This window comes from Podarcis vaucheri (genome assembly GCF_965113315.1).
Source record: "Podarcis vaucheri genome assembly, chromosome: 13".
NCBI lineage: Eukaryota > Metazoa > Chordata > Lepidosauria > Squamata > Lacertidae > Podarcis > Podarcis vaucheri.
Genome location: NC_138751.1, coordinates 16831198 through 16857024, shown reverse-complemented (window position 1 = coordinate 16857024; position 25827 = coordinate 16831198). Strand labels below are relative to the sequence as shown.

The 25827-nt window shown below is 48.8% G+C and overlaps 1 protein-coding gene and 1 long non-coding RNA gene across 9 annotated transcripts; one reads left to right on the top strand and one right to left on the bottom strand.

Moving 5' to 3' along the window:
* Positions 1-3141: 3141 nt before the first annotated feature.
* LOC309517615 lies at positions 3142-5038 on the bottom strand. Its single transcript, XR_014213212.1, has 2 exons — positions 4940-5038; positions 3142-4452 (listed from the first exon to the last, which is right to left on the bottom strand). It is a non-coding gene; the product is annotated as an uncharacterized lncRNA (long non-coding RNA).
* On the top strand, positions 4488-24482 carry FBRS (fibrosin). 8 transcript variants are annotated; one of them, XM_082196844.1, is made up of 18 exons: positions 4490-7037; positions 11027-11200; positions 12848-12883; positions 13453-13482; positions 14431-14479; positions 15116-15524; positions 16494-16732; positions 17343-17542; positions 17728-17772; positions 17949-18044; positions 18659-18727; positions 18810-18839; positions 19031-19267; positions 19436-19568; positions 20768-20854; positions 20948-21031; positions 22199-22418; positions 22922-24482. In XM_082196844.1, the coding sequence occupies exons 1-18, from the start codon at positions 6645-6647 to the stop codon at positions 23664-23666; spliced, it is 3276 nt and encodes a 1091-aa protein (XP_082052970.1). In that variant the 5' UTR covers positions 4490-6644; the 3' UTR covers positions 23667-24482. The 8 variants fall into 8 exon arrangements, with proteins under 8 accessions (XP_082052969.1, XP_082052970.1, XP_082052971.1 ...); XM_082196845.1 differs by having other exon boundaries at positions 4492-7037; positions 15119-15524; XM_082196846.1 differs by having other exon boundaries at positions 4494-7037; positions 19031-19102.
* Positions 24483-25827: the final 1345 nt, after the last annotated feature.

The window sequence follows — 25827 nt, the reverse complement described above, 5'->3', positions numbered from 1 at the left end:
TTGCATTTTTCGCTAACCTTGCTCCGCTGTGTATCTCAGACTTCTCTTCCTCTCAGTCCTGCCTGCTTTTATTAATTTACAGGTTTTAATATTGCACAGTATACAAAGGACCTGGGCTGTGAACATACCCATAAAAGAGCACACAAAACTTATCCCAAATCTGGATGGTGATACGCAATAAATTATTGGCTGAACAACGCATTGGAAAAGCAAGCAGAAGAGGCTTAAGTGGGCATCTGAAACAAAGTACTTGTGGTGTTTGCTTCATGGTAATAGGGAGTTACAGAACCTAGGTGCAGACACATTAAATGCCCTCTTGTAGAAGAAACAAGGCAAGCAGAATGTGGCACCCTTAGTAGTCCCAGCTGCTGGACCAAACCCAATCAAAGCCTTGCCTAGGATGCATCACTGTATTGTATAATGTTGAGCTTACAAACATCTGACACACATTGGCCAAGCTATCCCAATCCAGGAATTGTCCTCCCAGACAAAGGTTTATAGATGGAGTTCCTGGTCATTGAGACCAAACGGATCCAGGAGCACCTTCAAGATGCAAACCATCCAAGGGAGAGTCTGGAACAGACAATTTGCCTCCTGGACTTGGGAACCACTCAACCACAGTCCCCGGTCTTACTGCGATTCATTCAGTCCACTGGTCCAGGGTGTGTACAGCCTAACCTGAATGAGATGTATAAAAGAAGTAGAGCGGAATGTTGGCATACTGATGACATCCTGTTCAAAATTCCTAGCAACTTTATACGTATGGTAAAAAGACATTGGTGATAAAGTGGTGTCTTGTGGTGCACCATAATGTAAAACCACTGTGGCACCAATGAGTATCTTTTCAACTGGACCTAAACCTGCAGATAGGATCAGAATCACTGCAGTGCAGTCCCTCCAATACCCAGCTCACAAGAGTTGGTCCAGGAGAATGTCATGGTCAATGATATAAAAAGCCTCCAAGAGCTTCAGAAGAAGGAGAATGGTTATACTCCCTGTGCCTTGCTCTCAGTAGAAGTTCTCCATCGGGGCTACCAAGGCTGATTCAGTCTCACAATGGGAGACTGAATTCCTCTTATGGGAGCGAATTCCATAGTTTATGTGCTGTGTGAAGAAGTATTTCCATTTGTCTGTCATCGTCATTGTTTGGTGACTTTGTTAATTGCTTTATCTTGCCCAGGGCAACTCAAAGCAACTTACAACCAAACAAGAGAGAAGACCTCACATACATACATTAAAACCAAGAGGAAAAGGGAATACATTAAAAACATCCCATCCACTTCTAAAAGGCCACAAATAGTTAAAACAGTGTTTCCCAACCTTTTTTGGGCAAAGGCACACTTGTTTCATGAAAAAAATCTCGAGGCACACCACCATGCCAGATGGGGAAAGGTCACTTTTTACTTATGTAAAAAAAAAATAAAAAAATAGTAACAGCATAGAAGGTAATGGTTAGGCTAGCATCCCTCTTCCAAATATGCTAGGTTTTTATTTGCAGGGACTGTTCTACATGGGAAAGCATTCAGCACTGTCATTCTCCCATCTGTCATCTGAATTGGTACTATTCGGGGTCAACTTACTCTGCTGCATGTGTAGAAGGGACTTGGTTAAGTATGTGGTATCCAGTGGGGAGGTTGAAAAGCTGGATTAATAATGAGCCTGCATTGAGGATTTGTCTTACCTTTTTTATGGCTTCATAGCAGGGTGTTGCTTATCACAGTGTTGTTTTAATAGGAGACACATTGCCCTGGGATCTTGCCACTGCTATACAGCTAGGAACCTGATATTATTGGTAAGGGCCTCTGTTTGCTTAGGCATTTTAATGCTTTTTTAAAAAATGAGTAAACATTCGTGTTTCAGCAGCAGCTGGTGAGACAGGAGACGAGAAATTTAAACAGAGTGGGTTCTAGGCAGTGCCCCCCCTCACCTGGAAAAGGCAGGAAGAACTCTTTTGGGCTGCCTCCAAATTCTAATTTTCTTGAGTGCCACCTATAGGAGAACCAGGAGTGGGTTAGGATGGCGGGCCAGACCTCGCCACCCTTTGGTGCCAGCCGTGATCTGGACAACTCAAGCCGTTGCCTCTGACTGAACCCGTTATGATTCTGCTCACAACCCCCCATCCCTTGGCGGGCCAGCGGGGTGGGGGGTGGGAAGGGGAGATAATATAGTGAAAGGGAAGCAATAGGGGCTGGAAACTGTGGTAGCAGCATTTCCGGCTGAAGCGCGAGATAGAAAATGTTATCAATTGCTTCTTCTTGTACAACTACAGCCAGATCCTACCCGTATTTACTCTGGAGTAAGCCCTAGTTTGTTCACGGGGTTTTGCTCCCGCGTAAGTGTGCACGAGGGATGGCAGCCTTAAATATCGGGGAGATGCAGGAGTCGCCTGCGCTGCTGTAATTCCCCTTCCTTTTGGGGAGGGAGGCGCTGGGCTACTGTGTTTACTTGGAAGTCCCACAGAAGTTAATGCATTATTAGGCTACTACTGGCTTAAGCCGGTGCCCGCCTTCATCCCTAGGCGAGAGGCACAGAGTTCTGTTCCGCCCGGGCGCTGCCTCTTTAAACGAGCGCGTGGTTGAAGAAGGCGCTTGCCCAGCTCCCCTCTGCGCCTCGGAGGGCGGGTTTGAGCACGCGCAATGCGCCGCCCTCCCGCCCTGCGCCGCCGTCGTCTCACGCTCCTCCCTTTTGCGTGCGCTGCCCCGCTGCCGCCCCATTGGCCGGGTCCTGTCAGCTGATCCTGTGTTATTTCCTCTGTGTGTGTGTGAGGGGAGAATGGAGAGAGAAACCTCGGCACCACCACCGCGGAGCCGCCCCCGGCTCGACGCGGATCCTCGCCGCCGCCGCCCCGCCTCTCGCCGCCCGACTCACCCGCCTCCCTCCCACGGCACACCAGGCAACGTCTCGCGGCACACTAGTGTGCCGCGGAACACCGGTTGGGAAACACTGAGTTAAAAGGCCAAAGGCCTGGTTATAGAGGAAAGTTTTTTCCTGTTGCCTGAAGATACGTAATGAAGGTGCCAAGCAAGCCTCCCTGAGGAGAGCATTCCACAAATGGGAAACCACTGTAAAAAAGGCCCATTCTTGTGTTGCCACCCTCTGGACCTCTTGTGCAGAAGACATACAAATAAGGTCTTCAGTGACTGCAGGGTCTGAGAATAAAGTTTTAATATTCAGTTTCTTTGGAGATCCACAAGTTCTAGTGTTGGGGAGAGGAATGCCTGCAGTTGTTATGCTACAACCTTCTCTAGGCACCTTACTAATAATACACAACTGGTTGGTAGTTACTCTGCATCAGAGGGTCCAGGGTGCCCTTGCCTTGTTGAGAACACTGGAGACCACCCTCTTAAACAGACCTGCATTAACTACATTCTGAACCTGCCCACTCACATATTTTCTGCTCGTTTTTATTAGCAAATGAGGGCGAGGAGCAAGAGAGCACATATGGTAGTTAGACTCATTGCTGCAAGCACCCTGCCCACATAGGCCACATCATCTGAAATTGATCCTACACCAGTTTAGACATGCATGGCATTGGGCACCTCAACAGACTGCAACAACGAAGTCCTTCCAGAGTTCAGCGACTTTGTCTTCAAGGTATAAAGCAAAAGGACCACAAAGACTTAGGTTATCTAAACACAAGTATGCATCTAGAATAATAGAAGGGACCTCAAAACACCTTTAGTCAGCAGTTATACAAAATCTGCGACTGCTCCATCCACTGTGGTTAAAACAGCTCATATCATCAGTAAGTTCTTTATAATGTTTAATTGGAATCCCCTTGTAATTTGAAGTTGTTAGTTTGGATCTACCCTGAATGACAGGAAATGAATTTGTGCTGTGTAATAGCAATTCAAAAATTCAAAAGTTGCTGCTCTATTTCTTCTTAAATTTTCTAATTGGACTTGATTTCCTTCCCCCTCACTGTACTGCAGGTCTTCCTCTGAGCAAGCTCCAGTTTTTAATTAAACTCTAAATCAGGTTGTTGATAATGTCCCCCCCTTTCTAATTCTCTACAGTCACAGTGCAATATAAACTTCTGTGAAAGTTAACAACAATGCAGAAGGATTGATCATATCTGATTCATCATAGTTTCAGCTTCTTTTATCTAACCAAAGTCTATAACAATTTTTTCAAACAAATGCTTTTGAAATTCAGTGCAGGGCTATTGCTAATGGAATAGTATCAAGGCTGAGAGATACCCCTGTAAAAAAATCCCAGAGCCGTTCTGCCAGACAACACAGACAGTCCTCTACTGAATGAAGGGTTCAAAAGGACTACTTTATGCGGGAGCTTAGAAAGTAACAGTTCGATTGCGGGAGGATGGCATCACATGGTAGTGTTGTGACGTCATCAAGTTCTCCTTCGTCCTCAACGGGCTGCTACAGCAGAGGCATGTGGCGCTGAGCCCTATGACATCACGCGCTGGCGTTATAGCATCACCGTGCGAGGTTGCTGCGAAGAAAGTATGACATCATTGCATCACGTTTGTCTCCGTGAAACCATGACGTCACCCTGCGGAGGACGGAAGTGACTCTGAAGGCGGGGGTGTTGGTTTAAGGGAACACCCTCCACCTCGAACAGTCTCCAAGGGGCGGGTGGGCGGAAACAGAGGCTAACCGAAGGGACTATTTCCTTTTCTTTTTCCAGCGGAGGGATTTTTTAAATGGTTCCATCAACTCAGAGGGCGGAGGGATATGACGCTGTGGGAGGAGTTGCGTGCCGTGCGCAGAGACGAAGGGGATCCGGCAGAGGCTGCTAGAGGGAGAGGGAGAGTCGGGGGGCAGCCGCGGAGACGGAGCGGGGAGGGGGCAAAGGACGGCCAGCCGAAGGGGCCCCTCACCCAGGCGCGAGGGGGACGGGAGCGCCACGCCAGCCCGCCTCCCTCCCTGCAGCCGGACCCTGCCAGCCAGCCAGCCACCCCTCCCCCATCCTTACTCACCTCACCGCTTCGGCCAATCAGCTGTGGGGGGGCCGCGACGATAGCGAAGGGTACCAGCCTCGCAGCCAATCAGCGCCAGGGGCTCGCGGGGCCGCTTGCCGCGAGCCTGGACGGAGGCGAAAAGGTGGGGTGAGTTGAAAAGCCCCCTCAACGGCCGGCGCTCTTAAAGGGACAGCTTGGGGGGGGGCGCGAGAAGAGGGGGCACTTTCCGCCGGAGGACAACAACCCCCCCTCCAACCTCCAGCGCCTGTCAATGGATTTAAAGGGAGCTCGGCCCTCTTAAAGGGGAGTTCTTCTCGGGCCCTCATTGTGACTGAGAGGGAGGGGTGGCCCTTAAAGGTGAAATTCGGGTTTCTCCGGAGGACCTTGAACGCTGGATCCTTAAAGGGCAGCGCAAGCTGACAAGGAGGAAAGAGCAATGCTTGGAGGGCTTTTCATTCCGGTCGTCGGGAGAGTCGGTGTCTGACAAGGGAGAACTTTAAATCCACATTCTTAAAGGGGAGGCCATGCTTTGGCAGGAAATGTGTGGCGGACTCAAAATCGAACACTCTTAAAGGGGAAATTGAGACACAGAGACCCGGACCCTTAAAGGCAAGGTCACACCCTGTGGGAGGAATCCGGGAGGCCTCTTCTTCACGGACCGAGGTTCGCGAGGAGGAGGAGGAGGAAGAAGGCGTCGCTTCCCGGCAAAGCAGAAGAGGAAGAAGAAGAGATGGCCCCGCGGAGCCGCTTCCCTCGCGGGGAGCCCTCGGCCGAGCGGAGGAAGTGAGTTGCCCTCTGGGCGGAAGCCGCTTGCCATTGTTGGCAGGAGCCACCTCCGCAGTCTTAAAGGGGAGGCTGCCCAGGCTGGCAGCTCCGTCGGGGGCGAACCCCCAATTCCCCTGAGGGAAAGTCGAAAGTGACAGTTTTGCGGTTGTCTCCGAAAAAAACCACACAGATAGGCACTTAAAGCAAAGGCTTCCTTCAACCTGCAAGAAAGTTGCCATGCGCTGGGGTTTGTTTTAAAATTGGGTTTTACAAACAAACAAATATATACATATATATTTAAAGGCACACTGTGTCGCAGTTGGAGGGATGTAAATCCCTTGTCCAAGGTGAGGGTGCTTTGACAGATTTCCTTCCCCACCCAAACAGGAGGCTCCATGTTAGAGAGAGATCTCTGTGAGCTGGCAGGGGCTGATTTTATGTAAAGGAAGAAAAAGGTATTGGATCACCTTCCACTTCTTAGAGTTCTATGTTGAAAGTATTTAATTCTTTTTAATTTAATGGTCTTGCCTTTAAGACAAAGACCAAAAAAAAGCAGAAAAAAACCAGAAGCTGCCATCCCTGTCACTTGAGAGGGAATTAAACTTGAATGAAAGGAGAGTTGTTTTGACTTTCCCAGAGCAAAAAGGATCCACTTGTGTTGAGTGGGCTCTCTAAATGTAAATCAAGGAAAGGTTGCTGACAACTGTAAGGTGTAAAGGCCAAGGATTTTTTGTTTTGGCCACGAAATACAAAACCCCTTTTTTTACGGAAAAGAAGAGAGGAGTTTTGTTCTTGCTTTTCCAAGTGGCATCTGTGGAAGAACAAGGGCTCAGTTGAGAGCAGCTGCAATGCAACTGGCTGGGGAAGGGTGAAGAGTGTCCCCCCCCCACCTCCTTGCGTGTCTGCAGTATCCACAGGACACAACACGACACATTCTCTGTACCTCAAGGGGGGAACCATGGAAGGAACAGCGGCAGCTCCTGTCCCATGCTGGAGTGGGGGAGGAGGCAGCAGTAGCCGAACACGGAGGCAGCGGCGTTGCTCACGGCGGGACCGTGAGAGCCGCTGCACTCGCCGCCGGGGAGGCCGTCCTGGGGATGGGTCTCGTCGTGGCCTCTCGTCATCTTCATCTTCAGGATCGGACAGTGAAGGCCCCTCCCCACCTGCTCCTGTGGCACCTGGAAAAGGCCGCTCGCTGCAGCAGCAGCAGCATCGAAGGCGGCGGCCCCTGCGACGGCGGAAGAGACCCTCTGGATCATCCTGCAGCCGCGATGAGGAGGAGGAAGAGGAGGAGGAGGATCTCATTGACGGCTTTGCCATTGCCAGCTTTGTCAGCCTTGAGGCACTTGAGGTGAGGAAGTGTCCCAATCTCTATCTGTGGGGTCTCACAGGCCTTTGTACAGTCTGGGTGCTGAGGTTGGCTGGGAGTGATTTTAGTTCTGCGGGCCCCTTAGAGCTGTGATACAGAAAGGAAGAAGAAAGAGGGAGAACCTTGGATTCTCTTGTCCCCATAATTCAGAAAAGACACTGGCTTCTGCTTCTGAGACTCCACGGGAAGAAGTCAGCTCGGATGGGGTGTGCTGGAGAAGAGGAGTAAAAACATATGTAAATACTAGTATATTTTAAGTGCAGCAGGTTGTTGTTCCCCTCCGCCCTCTCCCCTCTCCCTTTTGTCAGCATGGGATTCCCAAGTCAAGTGACAGTGATGGATCTAGTGGACAATCTGAGTTGCTCTCAGATAATAGCTGAAATTAAACAGATGTGGGTCCCTGATTGGTCTCTTGGTTGGGAGATCCCTAGAAGTCCCTTATAAGAGCAGAAGAACTTAAAGCTATGATTGGTAGTGTTCAAGCCATCTAGCACAGGACAAAGGCAGATTGGTTGTTTGAACTTCAGTTTGTTCTAGAAGCAGAAGCCAGTGGTGATATAAAAGGGAGCAAGACCATGGTAAGATGGTCTCCTGTCTTGTCAATCATCTCAAATAGGGAACCAAATGGATTCCTCAAATTAAACTGATTGGCATGTGGGAGAAAGGGGGGGAGCAGGTCTGTTTTCTGGTAAATTGTTGTGAGAAGAAATACCCTTTTGTGAGAGACTGGGGGAGGAAGTAAGAGGGGGAGATGAACTGCTGTCAGAGGAGTCTTCAGCACTTGAAATAAGATAAAATGGTTATTGACTAAAGGGAGCAACCATAGCTCAGAGCTGGTAATTTGTATATAAAAACTTGAGTTAAATCCCTAGTAGTACTGGCTAAATGAACCCATTGTCTGCCTTAGTATAAGTGCCCCTTACATATGCAAAGGTATAGTATGAGACATAAAGCAAAGGAGGCTTTAGTAAGCTCCAATCAGTATGGTTTTGCTGTGAGTTTCTTAGTGTGTTGAAGTTATGGTCCCTTTTTCATGAATATGTCTAGGATTGGGATGTGGTCTAATAAACTCTGCATACCTTGGTGGGTGTGGGATTATGTGACTTCCGTAGGTGCTGATGTGTATCTCTCAGGTGACATACAAAACATAGCTGCTTCACTTGCTGAAGCAGCAAAGGAGGCTCTGCTAAACACAGGAATGCTCCAGGCTGGACTGGCTTCACCTGCCTTTCCAGCTTGACAGGACTGGGTGAGGAGCTGGGCGTGAACACAGGTGCCTTTGCCAAACTCCAAAGGAATCCAGTGCATTGCTAAGAACTATTCACTCCACAGCCACAGAAAATCACAGGGGTGGAAGAGCATGCCTTGGTCTGACACTCTGCCACCTCAAGACTGGCTGCTTTCTCTGGATAAAGTCCCAAACTTCTTATCTTCCTCTGAGGCCTTTCCTGTTTGTTGGCATCTCTCTTGAGCTAAGCCAATCTTCCCTAAGTTATCAGCTCTCCCCAATGCACTGAAGGTGACTTTCATTTCCCGTAGTGGCCAGGTGAATGTCTGTTGACAAGACAGACTTCTTGGACTGTGCTGTGCAAATGCAGCATTCCAGATGCAACTGACCAGGCGAGGCAAGTGTTGTGTGTTTGCTGAGCTTTTCAGAAAATTTTATCAATTGCTGCTGGTTACAGTGGTGTGTGGTATGGCTAGCTTCATTTTGTTTGGATTTAGAAGATTGACTAAATTACATTTTTATTTCACCATTTCTCCCAGGAACCCATGGTATACTTGGTTCTAGCCCCCTACACTATTTTTTTAAATTTTTTTAAAATAAATATTTATTAAAGTTTTCACAGTATTACATAATGAGGGGGGGGAAAGAAAAAATAGAAAATAAAAAAAACAGTTAAAAATAATTCCATCTTTACATCACTTATCTTTCATTTACTTGTTTCCCGGACCTCCTCATACCTCCCTTTTTTGTATTTCAGTTCAATTTATTAGTTCAGCAATTCCTTTCCCTCCTTATTATCCTGATCTTTAACCTTAATATATTATAACATTAAATTTTTACCTATTAAAAATCCAATTTTTCCATATTCTTTTAAAGCATTACAGCTAGAAACCACTTAACTTCAATCCAACATCATTCTAACATTCCTTAATTTTGCAATATTTCTGTAAATAGTCTTTAAATTTCTTCCAATCTTTAGAAGATTGACTAAATTACATTTTTATTTCACCATTTCTCCCAGGAACCCATGGTATACTTGGTTCTACCCCCCTACACTATTTTAAATGATGTTTCATTTTATAGTTTTATCTGATTTTTATGTTTTGTAGTGATATCTTTGTAACCCTCTTAGAGTCTATTGTAGTTAAGCAGTGTATAAATTGTTTAAATAAATAGATAGATAGATAAGATTTGATTAGATTAGATAATCTAATCTAACCCTAACCCTTCACATCTGGTCAGGCTAAAATCCTCAGGGACACCCTTGTTGTGTGTTGCCAGGCATAGTCAGTTATTATTTTGATATATCCCCGACCTTCACCCTGAAGTCCCAGGATGGGTCACAGCAGTTTAAAATACAACATTTGAAACTGTATTAAAGGTCAGGGTAAAGAGGTGCATCTTCAGCTTATGATAAAAACTATATAATGAAGTTGCCAGATGCACCTTTGTGGGGAAGAAATTCCAGAGTTCAAAAGTTGTTCTCTCCTGAACCACCACTACCAGTTTCTGAGGGTAGTAGAACTACCAAGATGGTCCCTCTCTTGACCTTAACATCTGAGAGATTCTGTAGAGAAGGAGGCAGTCTTTCCAATATTTGGGGCTTAAGTTAAGGATTTTAAATATTAACGTGAGCACCGTGAATTGGTTCTGAAAATGAACTGGCAACCAGTGCAGCTGCTTTCAGAAAGGGATTGTGCGAGCTCTAAATGGAACTCCAGCCAGTAATCTGCCCACTGTCTTTGAAGTTTCTGGGTTGCCTTTAAGGGCAGTCTTCTCATGAAGCAAGATTGGAGAAGACCTTCTCTGCAGTGACACTCCCTTGGTGGAATACCCTTCCTTCTCATTGATGGGTGGCACAGTCTCTTTTTGGGTTTCATCATCAGCTGCAGACACATTTATTCATGCAGTCATTTTTAGGGTAGCAGTGCTTGGAGTAGGTGTTGAGATATTATATCTCTGCATTGGCTGCTGTTCTGGTTGACTTTTGATTAAATGTGGACTGGAAATATTTTAAATAAAAATTTAAATAAGAGAGATGGGCCCAAGGTCAACCAGTGAGGCTTTATAGCTGAGCAGAAATTTAAACTGAGACCCTCTGTGCTGGTTCAACATTCTGCCACTACACCATGTTGGCGCTCAGTCTGGCTCTATTCTCATAATGCTTAGCATATGGTTATAATTTATCCCATTTTTATCCCATCCTTCTTTCAAAGAACTCAGGGTGATGTACGTAGCTCCCCAGTAACCCTTCTCATACAGTTACAAGGGTGAGAGGCAGTGACTTGACCCAAAGCTGAGCAGAAATGGGAGTTCAGCTCTTCTTGATCAAAGCCCAGTATACACCACACCAATTCTCCTATACTGGATATACACTTTGATCTCTTAATTTTCCATGGTTTGTGTTTGTATAGAAGTGTAAATTTCTACCATATCCGCACACTAATGTAAGAAGGGGTGTATGTTATTTCTGAGACCAGTCAGCCTGGTACAGATGATCAAGTAATTAACACACATAATCATTCCCACCTTCCCATTTATTATTATTACAGTTATTACTATTTCTATATTATTAATTATTATTATTAATTATTATTATTATTATCATTATTATTTATTTTATAGTTGCCTCTAGGGAGCTGAAATACATCCCAACATCCATCTGGGGTTAGCTTAGGGATTCCTGAGCTTTTCTGTGCTCAATATAGTTTTAATGCACACCTGCCTTGTCACCTTCCCACAGAAGGATGCTACCTTGAAGACCCCAGAGCGGCTGGAGCTTCGGATGAAGCATTCTGGAAAGAGAAAACGGGGAGAGGGGAACAACTCTGAGCCTGAGGATGAGGATGGGAGCTCAGAGAAGGGTCGCAGCCGGGAGAGAGCAGTGAGGAAGCGTACCAAGAAGCGGCACAAAGAGGTGAGACCCGTGGCTAAGGGATTGGAAACTGCTTTTTATTGTGTTGCCTGCTGTCAAGCCTGCTTTTATATGCTCCCCCCCCCCCCCATTTTGCAGGCTTAAGTTTAAATCTCTTGGGCAGCTAATTGGGTGACTTGTTGGGTTGGGGGAAAATGTACGTCAATTAGTATTGGTTGTGGCTGGTCTAGGACATGTTACCAACAGGATTCTGTTATCAAATAACTTTTTTTTATACACATGCTTGAAATTTGCTAGGTTTTGTTGTGCAAAAAGGCAGGCCTATAGCAGCAACTAAACTCTATAGTGCTGATTAACTTGGCCTGTAGTGCTGTATGTCTGGTGAATTTTCTTCTCTTTCTGAGTATGGCATTATGTTAAAAATATGGGTTGAGCAAGAGGCAGAATGAAAAGCTGCTAGAATTCAATGAGATTACATGAAAATGTTCTTCAGATCTTGAATACTAAGGCTAATTGCAAATTCAGGACATAAGGGAAACAGAGAGCTTAATGTGAACCAGAACATAGCATCTTGCCTGGGCCAAGCTACTAAATCTGTAAAGCAGAGTTTATTTGAGCTTGTGCAGCATAGCTTTCCTTTGCTGTTAAATCACCATATTTTTCCTGTAGAAAAGGATTAAAAATAAAGGATTCCAAGTACTAGGGTATTGCCCTGAGACAGGTTGAATCTCAGCACTCCTGTTAGCTGACAGCAGCAGAGCGGGAGCAAAGTTGCCCTCAGAAAATGGGACTCCCTCCACAGGAGGGCTTGTGGTTTATTTATTAGAGGGCTTTCTGTTGTTGAATCTCCAAATGGCAGATGAGTTTTGGTGACATCAGCAATGACGCTGCCTCGATAGGGTTGGAAATATTACTAATAATTTGATTTGAGGATAGAGACAAATCCCAACCCAGCAAAATTGCTCTTGGCATCCTCAAAATGCTTAATAAATTTAGAGCAAATAGTGGAGCGGTGGGCATGTTTGGACAGTTGTATAAACTGAGATATGAATGACTCCTGTGCATCTGCATTCAGGTGCCTGGCTTCTTCCTTTGCTCAAGCTGAAAAACAAGCCAGGAAGTATTGGCTAACTATAGTTTCACGTTGCATCTGAACTAGGAAATGCTGGTCAAAGGCTTCTGAAAAATCTAGGCTATGAAACCAGGGTTTAAAGTTGGTTTAATACTTGAGTTGTTTTGGAAGTTATTAACTATAATTTCCTGGTTTGGCCATCATGGGATATTATAGTTAACTGATCTTCCTGTCTTGTTCATTTGCACAAAGGGAGGAGTGAAGTGACTGCATGAGGAGGAAAGAGACGCGTTCATATCTCAGCTTTTTAAGCTGAGATGATCATCTGAATGCAGCCAATTTGTGTCTGTGTGTAGCATGCCAGCCAGAATCTCCTCATCTTTGTGGAATACTCAGCATGTGTTTCTAAGGAGGACACATTTTTCTTTTATTTTCAGTATTGCTCTTAAAATCTATTACTCTCCTGACAAAACAAGGATGCTTTCTCTTAATTTTTTATCTTTGGGATTTTTTATCTTTGGGATTAACAGCCTCCTATCCTTCTGAGTCTAATCTATCTTTCTTTATTTTCCTCTCTCTGCCCCCACCCCCGGCCAACCTTTATTTTCTTTTTCCAGCCTTCTCTCCAATCCTACCTGGAAACTGGATATATAGTAAGTGGGCAATGTATAAGCATTCTCTCCCACACCCCTGTTCTCTTGGTTTGGGCTGTAGTTTTTGTTAGTGGTGAGCCCTGGCTGCATACAGCTTCACAGGGCACTGTTTTAGCTTCCCAAATATTATTTCCTTGGCATCCTTTCCCACCTGTGAACTGGAGCAAGGGTGTGTGTGTGTGTGTGTGTGTGTGTGTTGTAAATGGCCTCCAGGAGATCTGTAACTAATCCTCTCCACTTGGTGCTAAACCATGGGAGATGCTGGTCCCTTGGAGAGTGCGAAGGCACCAAGGCTTCTTCCTGAATCTCTGATGGATTCAGCCGTGCTTCTTTGCAGTGATGCCTGCCTGCATGATTTATTTGCATTTGATTCTGTTCCCTTCTGGGGCCTTGGGTGGTCCATGGGTTTGGGGTATCAGAATATCAGTCTTTCCATGTGCCATAAAATCCTACCATAAGTCTTCTGCAGAGCCTGCTGCTGACCAGCATTGTGGTGGGGTGTGTGTGTGCCACTGAGGAGCATTTCCAGTTTGCTGTACTGATGGACTTCTTTCCTTCTCCTTTTGCAGTGTGATACAGAAAGTGACCCAGAGGAGCAGGTAGGCATTGACCCCACCCTAGTCCTGTAATTTGCCAGGCTTCACTTGTGACTGCCACATTACTTGACACTTGTATGGGAGTTTTGGGGCAGGGCAGATATTGCAAAATGGACCCAGCAATTTGGAAAACGCCAAGGTCCCGTTTCTCTGCATACCAAGCCACATGGGATCCAATTCTCCATATTTCTCATCCCACACAAATGTTGGTGTTGTGAATACTTGAACCACATGGATCTTTGCACAGTGGTGTTAAGGTGCAGTGGAAAATGTGCAGACATTGGGCCTTTATTTATCTTATTTTATTAATGATTTGTCTTCCATATGAGTCTCAAGACGATTTACATAAAAACAACTAAAAATAGCTTTGAAACCTGTACACAAAACAACAAAAGGTATGTTTAAAACCAATATGGAATAAATACCTTTTCACCTGGCTGGAAAAGCTTGTCAAAACAAATGTCATAAATTGCTTTCCAGAAAGTACAAATAGTGAGCAGCTGCCATATCTCTCTGAGAGTTACCATGGAGCAAGCTTCTGATATGTTAGGGACTTCAAGGGGACACTTTTGCAGAATACAGTGACCTATCTTGGTATACAAGGGCAGCAGGTCAAAATGAGCACCTTGAATTTACCTGGAAGGGTGTAGGAGGCCAGCATTTGTCAACACTAGCATAATAATTTCCCAGAGGCCTGTTCCTTTTGGAAGGAAAGCAACCGTGTTCTGCACCAACCATAGAAATAGTGACTAGAAGTAGCAAATCTGTCCTTATTTGCATGACAAGCTACTTCCATTGCTTGCTTCAGAAAGAAAGAGCATTTGTGTCCTTCAGAAGCTTCCTGACTGCTTTTCAAGTTGGCCTCAAAACAATTTGAGATGGTGCTTATTTTGTGCTGAATTCTCTTCTCTTGACTAAATAATGAGTGGCCTCTATTTCTTGTCTCTGTAGGCCTCCGTTGATGACCTCGAACAGTCATTCACTGTCTCAACCAGCAAAGGTGGGTTTAAGTGCACAGGGTGGGGGCTGCTGGTCAGAGTAGAAAATACTGGCCTAGATGGACAAATAGTCTACCTTCCTTTAATGTATATTCACAACCATATTCCTATTAGCATCACTGAGACTGCGCTCTTGTCCAAACACCAAGGTGCCAGAAAGACTCTTAATAGACAGCGTGATATTCTGGTAGGAGTCACTTGCACTGAGTTTCCTTTCCTCTGCCTCATCACATTTCCTGTGGTGTGCTGGGAGCAGATAAGCTCCACTAGATTATTTCTCTTTTTGAAAGCTAATGTAAGTTTTTTGAGTAATAGCAACACCTAATATCTATTCATGCTAAGTGCTTGAAGTACTGTGACCAGGTGGGCCTCTTCTCCAGATGTGTTTTCTGCTCCCTTTGTGTTTGCTGTTTCCTAGAGTTTTTAGGGTCCAATTGCTTAAGAATAGTTCCTTCCTCCGCCCCCCAAAAGGATTCTTTGAAGTAGATTGTGACACAGCCCCTCTCCTGCTCAACAGGACATGTGGCTGATTTGCCGTGCCAGGGAGTCTATGGCTCAGCAAGGATTGAACCAACAGTTCAAAGTCTACTCACCTGGTACTCTCAACCTTTGTTTTTTCTTTCTGTTTCTGCCCCCAGCAGCCTCGGGACCCATTGGTGCATTAAATGGGAGCTGTGAAGCCAAACTCTCTGTGATCCCTAAAGTCTCTGGCCTGGAGCGGAGCCAGGAGCGTAATTATGAGGCCGACCGGGACCCCCTGCTAGTGCCTTTCCTGCCCAAGGAGCCCCCTTCTCAGGCAGCCGCAGCCCCCGCTCCAGCTCAGGCCTTGCCCCCCAGTCCTCCCGCCCCACCTCCCACCAGGACAAGGGCTCAGACGCCTAATGCTGTTCGCGGGACACCCCAACCCAAAGGCCAGCTGCCTCCGATGCCTCAGGGGGGAGCCGTCCCCCACAACCTCACCCAGAGCCAGCTGCACATGAAGGTACCGCCCTTTGCCAGTCAGACGCAAGCGCCATACGCTGTAGGGCTGGATCTCAGCACCGGAGGGTGAGTCCCAGTGCACTTTCTCTGCTTCTCATTCTTGCTTTCCCTCCTCCCTCTATTTCAAGCTTTCTCATGTCCCTCTTATTTGTCTTCCTTTCCTTTTTTTGTCCCCTCTCCCTTTGCTTCCCCCTGCCTTTGACCCATCACTCATCCTCCTCCTCCTTGTTCCCTTCAAGCAGTTTCCCTTCTATCCTTTGTGCCTTAATAATAATAACACTTCATAGAGCTCTCATAAGGATTTTTTATTTTCAAATCACTATTTACATCACTGTAAAGTAAGTCAGTATTGGCATCCTTATATTCATCCCTATATTGCATATTGCAACTGGGTTGACTGGAGCTGATGGGGGAGAGAGAGATGCTTGCCGAAGGCCACCTCTGGCAGAGGCAGGATTTGAACTGGGACTTCCTGGGCCCCATTTTGTGACTACTCAGTGCATGCTGGCTGCACTCACCTCTCCCCCCACATTTTCTCTCCTTCTCTTATTCATTTTTTTTCTCCTTGAGTGTTGCCATTTATCCTCATTTTTTATTACAGGAAATGTTTTATTCTTTCTTTGCAACTGACATTACTGCACTCACTTGGAAGATAATCGATTTGGCAATATTAAAGTGCAGATGTGTCCCAGCTTAACTTGGCAGCCTAAACACCCATAATGAGTAATCCTTTACGTAGGATTACTTCAAATAGAAGACCCTCTGTCTCTGGCTTGTCTTCGCAACAGCCCAGTGAGGCCTGTTGTTGTTGTTTCCTTTTTGCTGACTAGAGACTTCTGGTTGGGCAAACCTTGTATTCAAGCCCCCCTACTCCCCCCCCAATTGAATCCATTGCTGAGTTGAGATTTGAACCCAAGCCTCCTGGGTCCAAGTTCAGTGCTCTCTTCAGTGCTTCTGTGCTCTTCTGGCTTCCATCGTTACTCTGTCTCCTCCTGACTTCCCCACTCCAAATTTATTTTTCTCTCCCTTTTTCAGGTGCAGCCGCGGCGCAGCTCACCCCAAGCCCATTCTCCCTCCATGCTCCCCCTCTTCCTCTCAGCTCCCTCACCGGCCCTCCACCCCCTCGCTGGCCCTGCCTCCCCACGCCTTCCCGCCCACCCTTCGGCCCCCTTCCCACCACCACCCAGGCATGTTCACCCCCTCGCCTGGCCTCCCCCCGCCACCCCCGCTGCTTCAAGTTGCCGGGCACCCAGCTGCAGCCGCTGCCATATCTGGTAAGAGGGACTTGGCGGGAGGGGTGTGGCTGAGAGAGATCTGTGGTCTTGGGGAAGATGGTCGGGGCTATGTAGAAATGGGAAGGGGTGAGAAAGTGGGGCGTAGGCTAAGAAAATAGAAGGTTACTGTCATATTTTTCATGTTTTATGATAACTTTAGAATCCAGAGAACTCTGTGTAAAAAAAAAATTTGTAGCCCTCGTGGTGGCGGTGGTTGGGGCTGGGGAAAAAGAAATGTTTGGATATACAAGGGCAACATGAAGCAGAAAGGAAAGGCTGGAAGTTGGGGCAGGGGAGGAGGAAAATAACTGCCAAGGCAGATATACGAAGGGTTTTATTTGTGTGTAGCAGTGCTGGCTTTGAAGGTGTAATGCTTATTGGCAGAAAGCCTTGGCTAGAAGAGGAAAAATCTGGAGTCTAGCCTAGAGAAGCACTTCCAGAAAAACTGGGAGTTTCTGTAAGGCAGGGCTGTGTGGCTCTAGTGGGTTGTACGGGTGAGGTGATTTGGGGTGGGTGAGTGTCGAATCTTTTCCACGCTTGCTTCCTTTCCTTGCTGGCTCCGCACCCCAAGCAACTTGCTGTCGGGTGACTTCTTCTTCTACCTCCCCAGAACAAGAACTAATCCGCCAAGACCTGAGTTCGCGCTTCCTCACGGCCCAAGGCGGCGCCGACATGGGGGCTGCCGCCATCCGCCCCCTGGCCTTCCAGTTCCACCAACACAACCACCAGCACCAGCACACCCACCAGCACACCCACCAGCACTTCACCCCTTTCCCACCAGGCATAGTGCCCACAGCCAGTCCAGCCATGGTGAGTGTAATCCTGGTGAGATTGCTGGGAGAAAGGCAGGGTGGGCATTGGGAACCATAGCTGCATCCCCTCCCTAGTGTAGGGCTGAGTTTGTCGGTGAGAGCTGAGATGATGTGCAGGATGGGACTCTCCCCTCAGAGTTTTCTCACTTCTCGCTTGTGCCTCTCTCTTCCTCTCTCTTGCAGTATGAGAAATACCCAGGCAAGATGGATGGGCTCCTGCGACACAATGTAAGTGCGGCCTTCTTGGAGTAGGGAGCGCCCAGGGGGTTGACCTGTTGGCAGGGGGACCCAAGGAAGCTCTGAGAGTTGTGTGTCCTGAGGAAGGAGCAAACACCCCCCTTCTTTCCCTTCCCGCCTTGGTTTTATCTGGGTGGCGCTTCCATTGCTTTCTCTTCTTCTTCCAGTTTTATGCCGCCTTCCCCCCAACCGTGTCGGGGATCTCCCCGGTCCTGCCTCCCGCTGTGACTTTTGGCTCCCTGCAGGGGGCGTTCCAACCTAAGGTGAAGCCTCCAGACATAGTAGACAAATGGGCTTTTCTGTTCTTTTTATCTTGGAAGGGGGGAAGTTCTAGAATTCAGGGCTCCTGGGTTCCCCCTCCCCAACCTCCTGGTGGATTTTTAGCAAGGAGGGCGGAGGGCCAGGACTCCTGGGGAATCTATGTGAAGAGTTGGGGGGAGCAGAGTATGGGGATGCGGGGAGCCAGGGTTACTGGGGAGAAGTGGAGCCCCAAAGCTTTTGAGCATGAACAGCAGGTGCTTGGACTCTTGGGTTCATCTGCTGGCTCTGGGAAAGAAGTGGGGCTGAGGGGAGCATCCCTCGTGATTTGGAGAGCATGCATGTGTGTGTGTGTGTCCTGCATGGCCTGCATGGAGTGGCATTCTCCCCTCGCCCTGAGGTGGACAGGGAGGCTGGGAGCCAGAGCTCCTCAATAGCTGGGTTGGAGAGCCAGGATTCTATGTGGAAAACAGAGAAGGCGGGGTGCAAGAATGGATTTCTGACCTCTGCCAAGAGGATTGCACGATTCTCTGTGTGCTTGGAAGAGGGATCTGAATGGGGAGAGAGGAGAGTTCTCCTCAGCAGCCTGTCTCCTCCTGACCCACTGTTTCTTCCCCAGAGTACTAACCCTGACCTGCCATCCCGGCTGGGGGCTGTCCCACCTACCTTGTCCCAGAAAGGCACTCAGGTGAGTGTGCCATCTGTATAGGGGGCGGGGCAGTGTGGAAAGGATGACTAACCCCCCACCTGGCTTTTCTGTCTCCTTTCAGCTCACCGATCCCTTCAGGCCGACGCTAAGAGTGAGTAACCCTGGGACCCCTCCTGGACACGGTGCAGTGGGGTGGCTGCTCGGGGTAGCAAGGACTAGCGATGGCTGACCCCACAGGGGGCGGCGGTGGGGAGAGGGGCTCAAGTCAGGGTGTAGGGCAGCTTGTGCCTGGCCCAGCAGGGACATAACGTACAGAGCTGATGGTTCCCCCCTCTCTCGTAGAAGCCCGGGAAGTGGTGCGCCATGCACGTCCGTGTAGCATATATGATCCTGCGGCACCAGGAGAAGATGAAGGTAGGGTGGGCCTGCGCCACCTCCCCCCTCCACCTGCGTACAGTGATGGGGTGTGGCGCAGCTCCTGCTGGTAGCCGCCAGAGGGTCGCTGCAAGCAACGGGAGAAGCCTCTCCCATTCTGCTCTTCTGATGTCTGTGCTGGACCCTGGATCCAAGGCGGGGTCTGTGAGTCTGGGATAGGAGGCGGGTAAACGGGAACCGCAAGACCAGAGCCTGGGGCTGGGCAGGAGCAGGAGGTGTCCCTGCCAAAGAGTGGGCTGCGGAAGCTGCTGTGAATAGCGTGCCCGGCCTGGTTACTCAAGGGGGGCCTCTGTATCCTTTATTTCCTCTCAGCTGGTGCAGGGTGACCCCCAGAAATTGGACTTCCGGAACGACCTTCTCACTGGTTTGCCTGGGACGGGAGCCTTTGGCAGCCTGCCTCACAGCCAGGAGCTGGCACGCCCAGCCACTCTCTTCACAGCCTCAGGTTGGTGCCTAACTCCCCATCCTGCAGTTTAATAATAATAATAATAATAATAAAATAATAATTTACTATTTATACCCCGCCCATCTGGATGGGTTTCCCCAGCCACTCTGAGCGGCTTCCAACAAAATATTAAAATACAGTGGTCTGTTAAACATTAAAAGCTTCCCTGAACAGGGCTGCCCTCAGATGTCTTCTAAAAGTCTAGTAGTTGTTTTTCTCTTTGACATCTGGTGGGAGGGTGTTCCACAGGGCGGGTGCCACCACCGAGAAGGCCCTCTGCCTGCTTCTCTGTAACTTGGCTTCTCGCAGCGAGGGAACTGTCAAAAGGCCCTCAGCGCTTGATTCTTAAAAGGCTGAGGGCACTCTGTAACCCAGCCTGCCAGATTTCTGGGCCTCCTGCAAACTCTGTGTACACTCTTTCTATGGTACTTGGAGGCTCCCCTAGAACTATGCCAGTAATGATAGTGAGCTTTTTGAGGGACCCAATGTGCAGGATTTCAAAGGTGGTTCCCCCCCCCCCAGGTAGCCCTGCCTGTGAAATGTGAACTGGTGTGCCTTGCCATTTATATGGTTGTGTCAAGGCAGCTAAAAAAGACACTAAAAAAGATTATGTGCTGCTTAGATTATTGGTAGTGACAAGGGACTCTTACTCCTGCTTATGTTTTTGGGAGCCCAGCATCCTCTACCTGAAAGATAGTATCTCCTTGTATTAACCAGCCCAGATGCTGAGATCCTCAGGGGAGCACCTTCTCAGTCCCATCAACATCAGAAGCACAGTTGGTGGTGATGTGAGGGAGAGCCTTTTCTTTGGCTGCTCCTATATTGTGGAATTCCCTCCCAAGAGAGGTTAGCTTGGTTCCTTTTTTGTATCCTTCTGCCAGCAGGCAAAGATGTTCCCATTCAGACAGACTAAGGTGCAGACAATGCTGATCACTTTGCCACTGTCAGGGCAAACTGCATTTTAACTGCTGGTTTGAAATGGGTTCTAAGGGATTTTCACTATTGTTTTAAACTAGTTTGTTTTTACTACTTAGTATGTTGTAATGATATTTTTTAATGTTTGAAGCTGCCTTGATCCCAACTTGGGGAATAGGTAGGCTACAAATACGTTAAATCATGTCAGTAACCGTGAGGTGCACCCCCTTTTGTCAATCCCAGCATCTTGACCATTAATGTTTCTTCATGCTTCTGTCCTGCAGGTGCCATCCACCACCCAGGCAGTGGCACATCATTTGGTCCTGCCGGCACCCCTCATGGCTCCTTCCTCAGCCCCAGCCCCCACATTGGTAAGAGCTGGCGCACCAGAATGCCAGGGCCGGTGGGGCAGGACCCAGCATCTTCCATACGATTGTTCACTCCTCTGCTCGCCTCTTTTCCAGATCCCTTTGGCAGGCCCCCCAGTTTTGCCTCCCTCGGGGCGCTCTCCAATGGGGCTTTTGGGGGCCTGGGGAACCCATCTTTCAGTGAGTATTGTTTGGGGGTTAGGGGCATAAAATCTGTAATTAATGGGGCCAGAATGGTTCTCTAGGCTGACTTACAGATGGGGATTTGAACACAGGACTCTTTCCTTTCCTCTTACTCCACCCTCTACTCTTACAGCTGAAGAAGTAACTCAGGAAACTTGGTTTTCCATCCCAGCCCTTGCAGCCCCATTATGAAGAACTAGAGACAGAAAATCCTGGGTTCTAAGTTTTGGGCTTTTTTTTTTTGCTCTCCCATTGTTTCACCCACATTCCTTTGTTTCCCTCTCAGAGCTGGAAGGAAAACCCAGGAGCTATAGGTCCCACCCTCTTCCTTCTGCCAATTTCTGTGTCCCCTCTCAGAGGCTAAGTTTCAGGACTTTTCCCATTGAGCCAAAGCTTTTGAAGTTCCTCCCTTTGCCTCCATTTGTGGTGCTCCTACCACCTGGCTGTCATTTCAAGGCTAAGGCTTTACACCTCTTCCTTGCAAACTTGAAGCTGTTAGGACTGATCTAAACTTTCAGAAAAGCAAATGGGGCAATAACTGGGTTGGGGCAGGAGTGGAATAGAGAGAGAAATTGTGCCCTTAGGAAACTCAAATATTAGGAGAAGCCCAAGTCAGAACCTGTGTCCTTGGTATGCTGGCTTCCTTCATGCAGAAAGTTTTGGTTGTGAGATAGCATTCATACGTGTGATGCATTCCCCCCCCCCCCAATTCACTAGCAGCATTTGGGAGGGGGCTATTTCTGAATGATTGCATGCACGAGCTCTTATTTATGCCCTTTTCACCATGGTGCAATGTTCCTCAGTGCTCTAGACATGATGGCTAAACTCTACCTCCATAGTCAGAGGCAGGAATGCTTCTAAATACCAGTTGCTAGAAGCCACAGAAGGGGGAGTGGTCTTGGGCTCACTTCCTGCTTGCTGGTTTCCCCCAGGCGTCTGATTGGCCAGTGTGAGAACAGGATGCTGGACTAGGTTTGCCATTGGCTTGATCCAGCAGGGTCTTTTTCTATTCTTATTCCAACTTGGGGGCCTAGTTGCCCCCACACCTCTTACCTGGGTGAGCCCAGCTGCCTGGGGCTTTTGAGAACCCCACTGCAAAGGGGCCATGGGGACAGCAGTCTTTTCTAATGGGCCAGTTCCAATCTTTCTTCTTTCTCCTCCCAGACTCGAGTGCTGTCTTTGGGCAGAAGGACAGTCCCGGAGCTCCAGCCTTCCCTAGCCCCCATGAGGCATGGAACCGCTTACACCGCACACCCCCTTCCTTTCCCACCGCCCCAGCCTGGCCCAAAGGTGGAGCTGGAGATGGGGCTGAGCGTGGAGGAAGCCAGCATGAGAAGGAGAGCGAGAAGCCAGAAGGGCCAGTGATCAAGGATGAAAAGGACAGGTAAGAGGTGGGACACAGAGGTGATGACAAGGGGGTCAAGGCTGTTCCTGGATGAAGAGTGAATGAAGTTCGATACAGTGGAACCTCTGTTTTTGAACGTAATCCATTCCAGAAGACGGTTTGACTTCTGAAATGTTCGAAAACCGAGGATCAATAGGCAGTCTGCAAAACCCATTAAAAACATGGAAAAACATGCAGTGGAAGCCGTTCGACTACTGATGTGCATTCAAAAACGGAAGCAATTACTTCCAGGTTTTCGGCATTCGGGTTCTGAATTGTTCTGCTTCTGAGAGGCTCGAAAACCGAGGTTCCACCGTATTCAGGAGAGGGAGGGCAGTTGCTGCTCTTTGGGACTCTTTAGGTATGGGTGGAGTAAGAGGCAGTTGGGCCAGCCCAGTATGACAAATAAGGGGTCTGCATAGGGCTGGGTGACAGTGCCAGGTTGTGGAGAGTGACTTTTTTCCGCCCCAGCACAAACTTTCTTTTCCCTGTGTATGTTTCAGAGATGCCCTCTTCTCGCGCCATCCACTGCGTGCCTCTCCAGCTACTCCCACCCCAAAGAACCTAGCACTGGCTCACGAGGAGCCCCCAGGCCGGTCACACATCCCAGCAGAGCGTGAGCATCGCTACGGAAGCCCGGCAGGTTCAGGCCACGCCTCCCGCTCCCCTTACCCAGAGCTGCCTCTGAAGAAGGAAGTGAAGGTCAAGGAGGAGCCTGAGTTGACGGGCTTTGAGGGGGCGCTGCGCACGGGGCCTCCCTTCCACAGCACCCTGCATGTTTCCCACCCCCTGGGGACGCTGGCTGTGTTTGAGAGACCCCAGACCGGAACTGGCGGAAGCGTCTCCCCATACCTGGTTGCTGCCCCGCCCTCAGCTGCCTCCTATGCTGCGCTCGAAGCCTGGCGTGAGCCCTATCACCGGGGGCTGGAGCTGCACCCGCTACAGCGCCTGCCCCGCTACCTGGAGACCCCGTCGCCTGCCGCCACTGCCGCCGAGGACTACGAACGGGCCCGGTTATATGGCCTGGCGCCCCCACCCCACCCCAGCCTCATGGCCTATCCCCGCCACCCAAATGGGCTGCTGGCAAAAGCCACCCCTGCTGCGGCTGCCGCCGCAGCTGCTGCCGCTGTAGGACTGCTGAGCGCCCCCCCGCCTCTCATCCCTGCTTCGAATGCTCGGCCCTGTTCCCCCCGCCGTGCGCCTGACATCCGGGAACTGGCAGCCTACAAGGACCGGGACTCCAGATAATATTGCTCTGGGACATGTGCGCACCTGTATCAAGCAGCTTCCCTTGTCTCCAGTGGACTGGTGGGGTCAGCGGGAGCCCTGGGCAGAGAAACTGAGCCCCCCATCCCCTTCCTGTCAGGCAGGGATAAGAGTGCAGCCTCCTGCTGCCTTAACCTGAGGAGCGCCCAGCCACCCCACCCAGAAGGACTTTCGCCTCCTTCAGCTATGAATAGTTGGAACCTCTTCCAAGCTCAGGTTGGGGCTTAAGAGATACGGGGTGTGGTGTCTCTGTTTTAGAGGTGTTTGTGGCGGAGGGAGGGCAGGAGTCGAGGGGCTGGTGTGCCCCCGGTTTGGGGTCCCGGTTTCTTCCCAGATCCCTCTTCCTTACAGGTTTTGTGTCTGCTTCCAGTATTCCTGCTGGGCTGAAATGGCTCTGGGGCGTGTTCTTCTCCCTCAATGGACTGATGGGAAAGCTGCTTTCAGGGGAAGGGGGAGGGCTGTATCTTGGGGCACCTCCCCCTGCCAGGCAGTGTAAATATTTATATATTCTGCCCCAAGCAGGTGGGGGAAAAGGTTTTTTTGTACATTTATAAAAGGTTTGAGATTGTGATTTTAAAAGTGACTTCTCCCTCTTCTCCTGTCCTCCCCCCACGGCTCCCCTTGTTTTTACTGTACTGCTCTTTTCTATACCTGTATCCGCACCCTCTCCACCTCCCGGTCCCTTTCCTCCTTCTGTAATTGATCGGAAAGGTGCAGTGAGGAGGGTGCAATGCACTTGTCCAGTGCCCCTTTTCTTCCCCAGGTTGGTTAATTAAACCCCAAACTGGTGCTTCTGGATTCCTCGGTGTGTGCGTGTGTGTCTTTGGGTGGCTGGCGGGGAGGAGGGCAGGAGGAAGAGGAGGGGAAAGCACAAGACCTCTACAATCTTTCTCACTTCAATCCTGGGTGTTTAGCCCCATCTGTTGGAAGCAGGACACTATTAGATTAAAACTGGAGTTCTGGGAAAGGGAGGCTGGCACCCTGGACGAGTATAATTTTTGTAGCCCTTTAAAAGATGAAAGGGAACAAGACTTGGAGCCAAACTGTACACTGTTTGATCAAGATTCCCCCAAAAGCATCACATCTCCAGAGCAACTGTGATGGTCTGCAAGTAGGACACTGGTTTTACAGGAGGTGAAACACTTTGGCATGAAGGCAGCATCAACAGTGTTTTTGCTTTGGAAGAGAAATGAAACCCTCATTTTCGTCTTCCTCTTCCCTCACCCTTTTGCTTTAGGGACAAAATGATAAACCAGTGCGAGTGGCTGCCTGAAATTGAAGGTGGGTTTTCCATTTTCCTGCCTCCACCTTTAATCCTTCCTGCACAAGTCCTAGACTTAGAGCCCAGCAGACAAAGCCCTTTCTCCAAAACATGATCCCACACCCCAGAGGGCAACTTAAGAAATGCCCATTTAAAAGCTAACACCTGCCAGGGAGTTGGGCAAAATGAAATGGTCCACGATACCTGCATGACAGACTTCGTAACGCCTTTGAAGTTGGGACAAAGTATGTTTTGGTGCCTCTCACTTGCATTGCTATAAGCCATGCCAAGACACTAAGGTAAATTTGTGCAGGTCTACAGGTAACCCCTACCAGTCATACCCAGAGGCTTCCCCACCCAAGTGTGGTATCTCACTTTGCTAGCCACTATTGAACACTGAGCTAGATTTGATTGTTGCACTAAGCAGCACTAAAAGCCCTAAGATTTCTCTTTCTACCCCAAAGGCTGGATTCTCATTATTATGAGTTGCCCTAGTATGATTTTTTTTTTAAAGACCCCTGACCATTGGGTCCAGTCGTGACCGACTCTGGGGTTGCGGCGCTCATCTCGCTTTATTGGCCGAGGGAGCCGGCGTACAGCTTCCGGGTCATGTGGCCAGCATGACTAAGCCGCTTCTGGCGAACCAGAGCAGCACACGGAAACACCGTTTACCTTCCCGCCAGAGCGGTACCTATTTATCTACTTGCACTTTGATGTGCTTTCGAATTGCTAGGTTGGCAGGAGCAGGGACTGAGCAACGGGAGCTCACCCCGACACGGGGATCCGAACCGCCGACCTTCTGATTGGCAAGTCCTAGGCTCTGTGTTTTAACCCACAGCGCCACCCGCGCCCCTGCCCTAGGATGATAAATCATGCCAAATG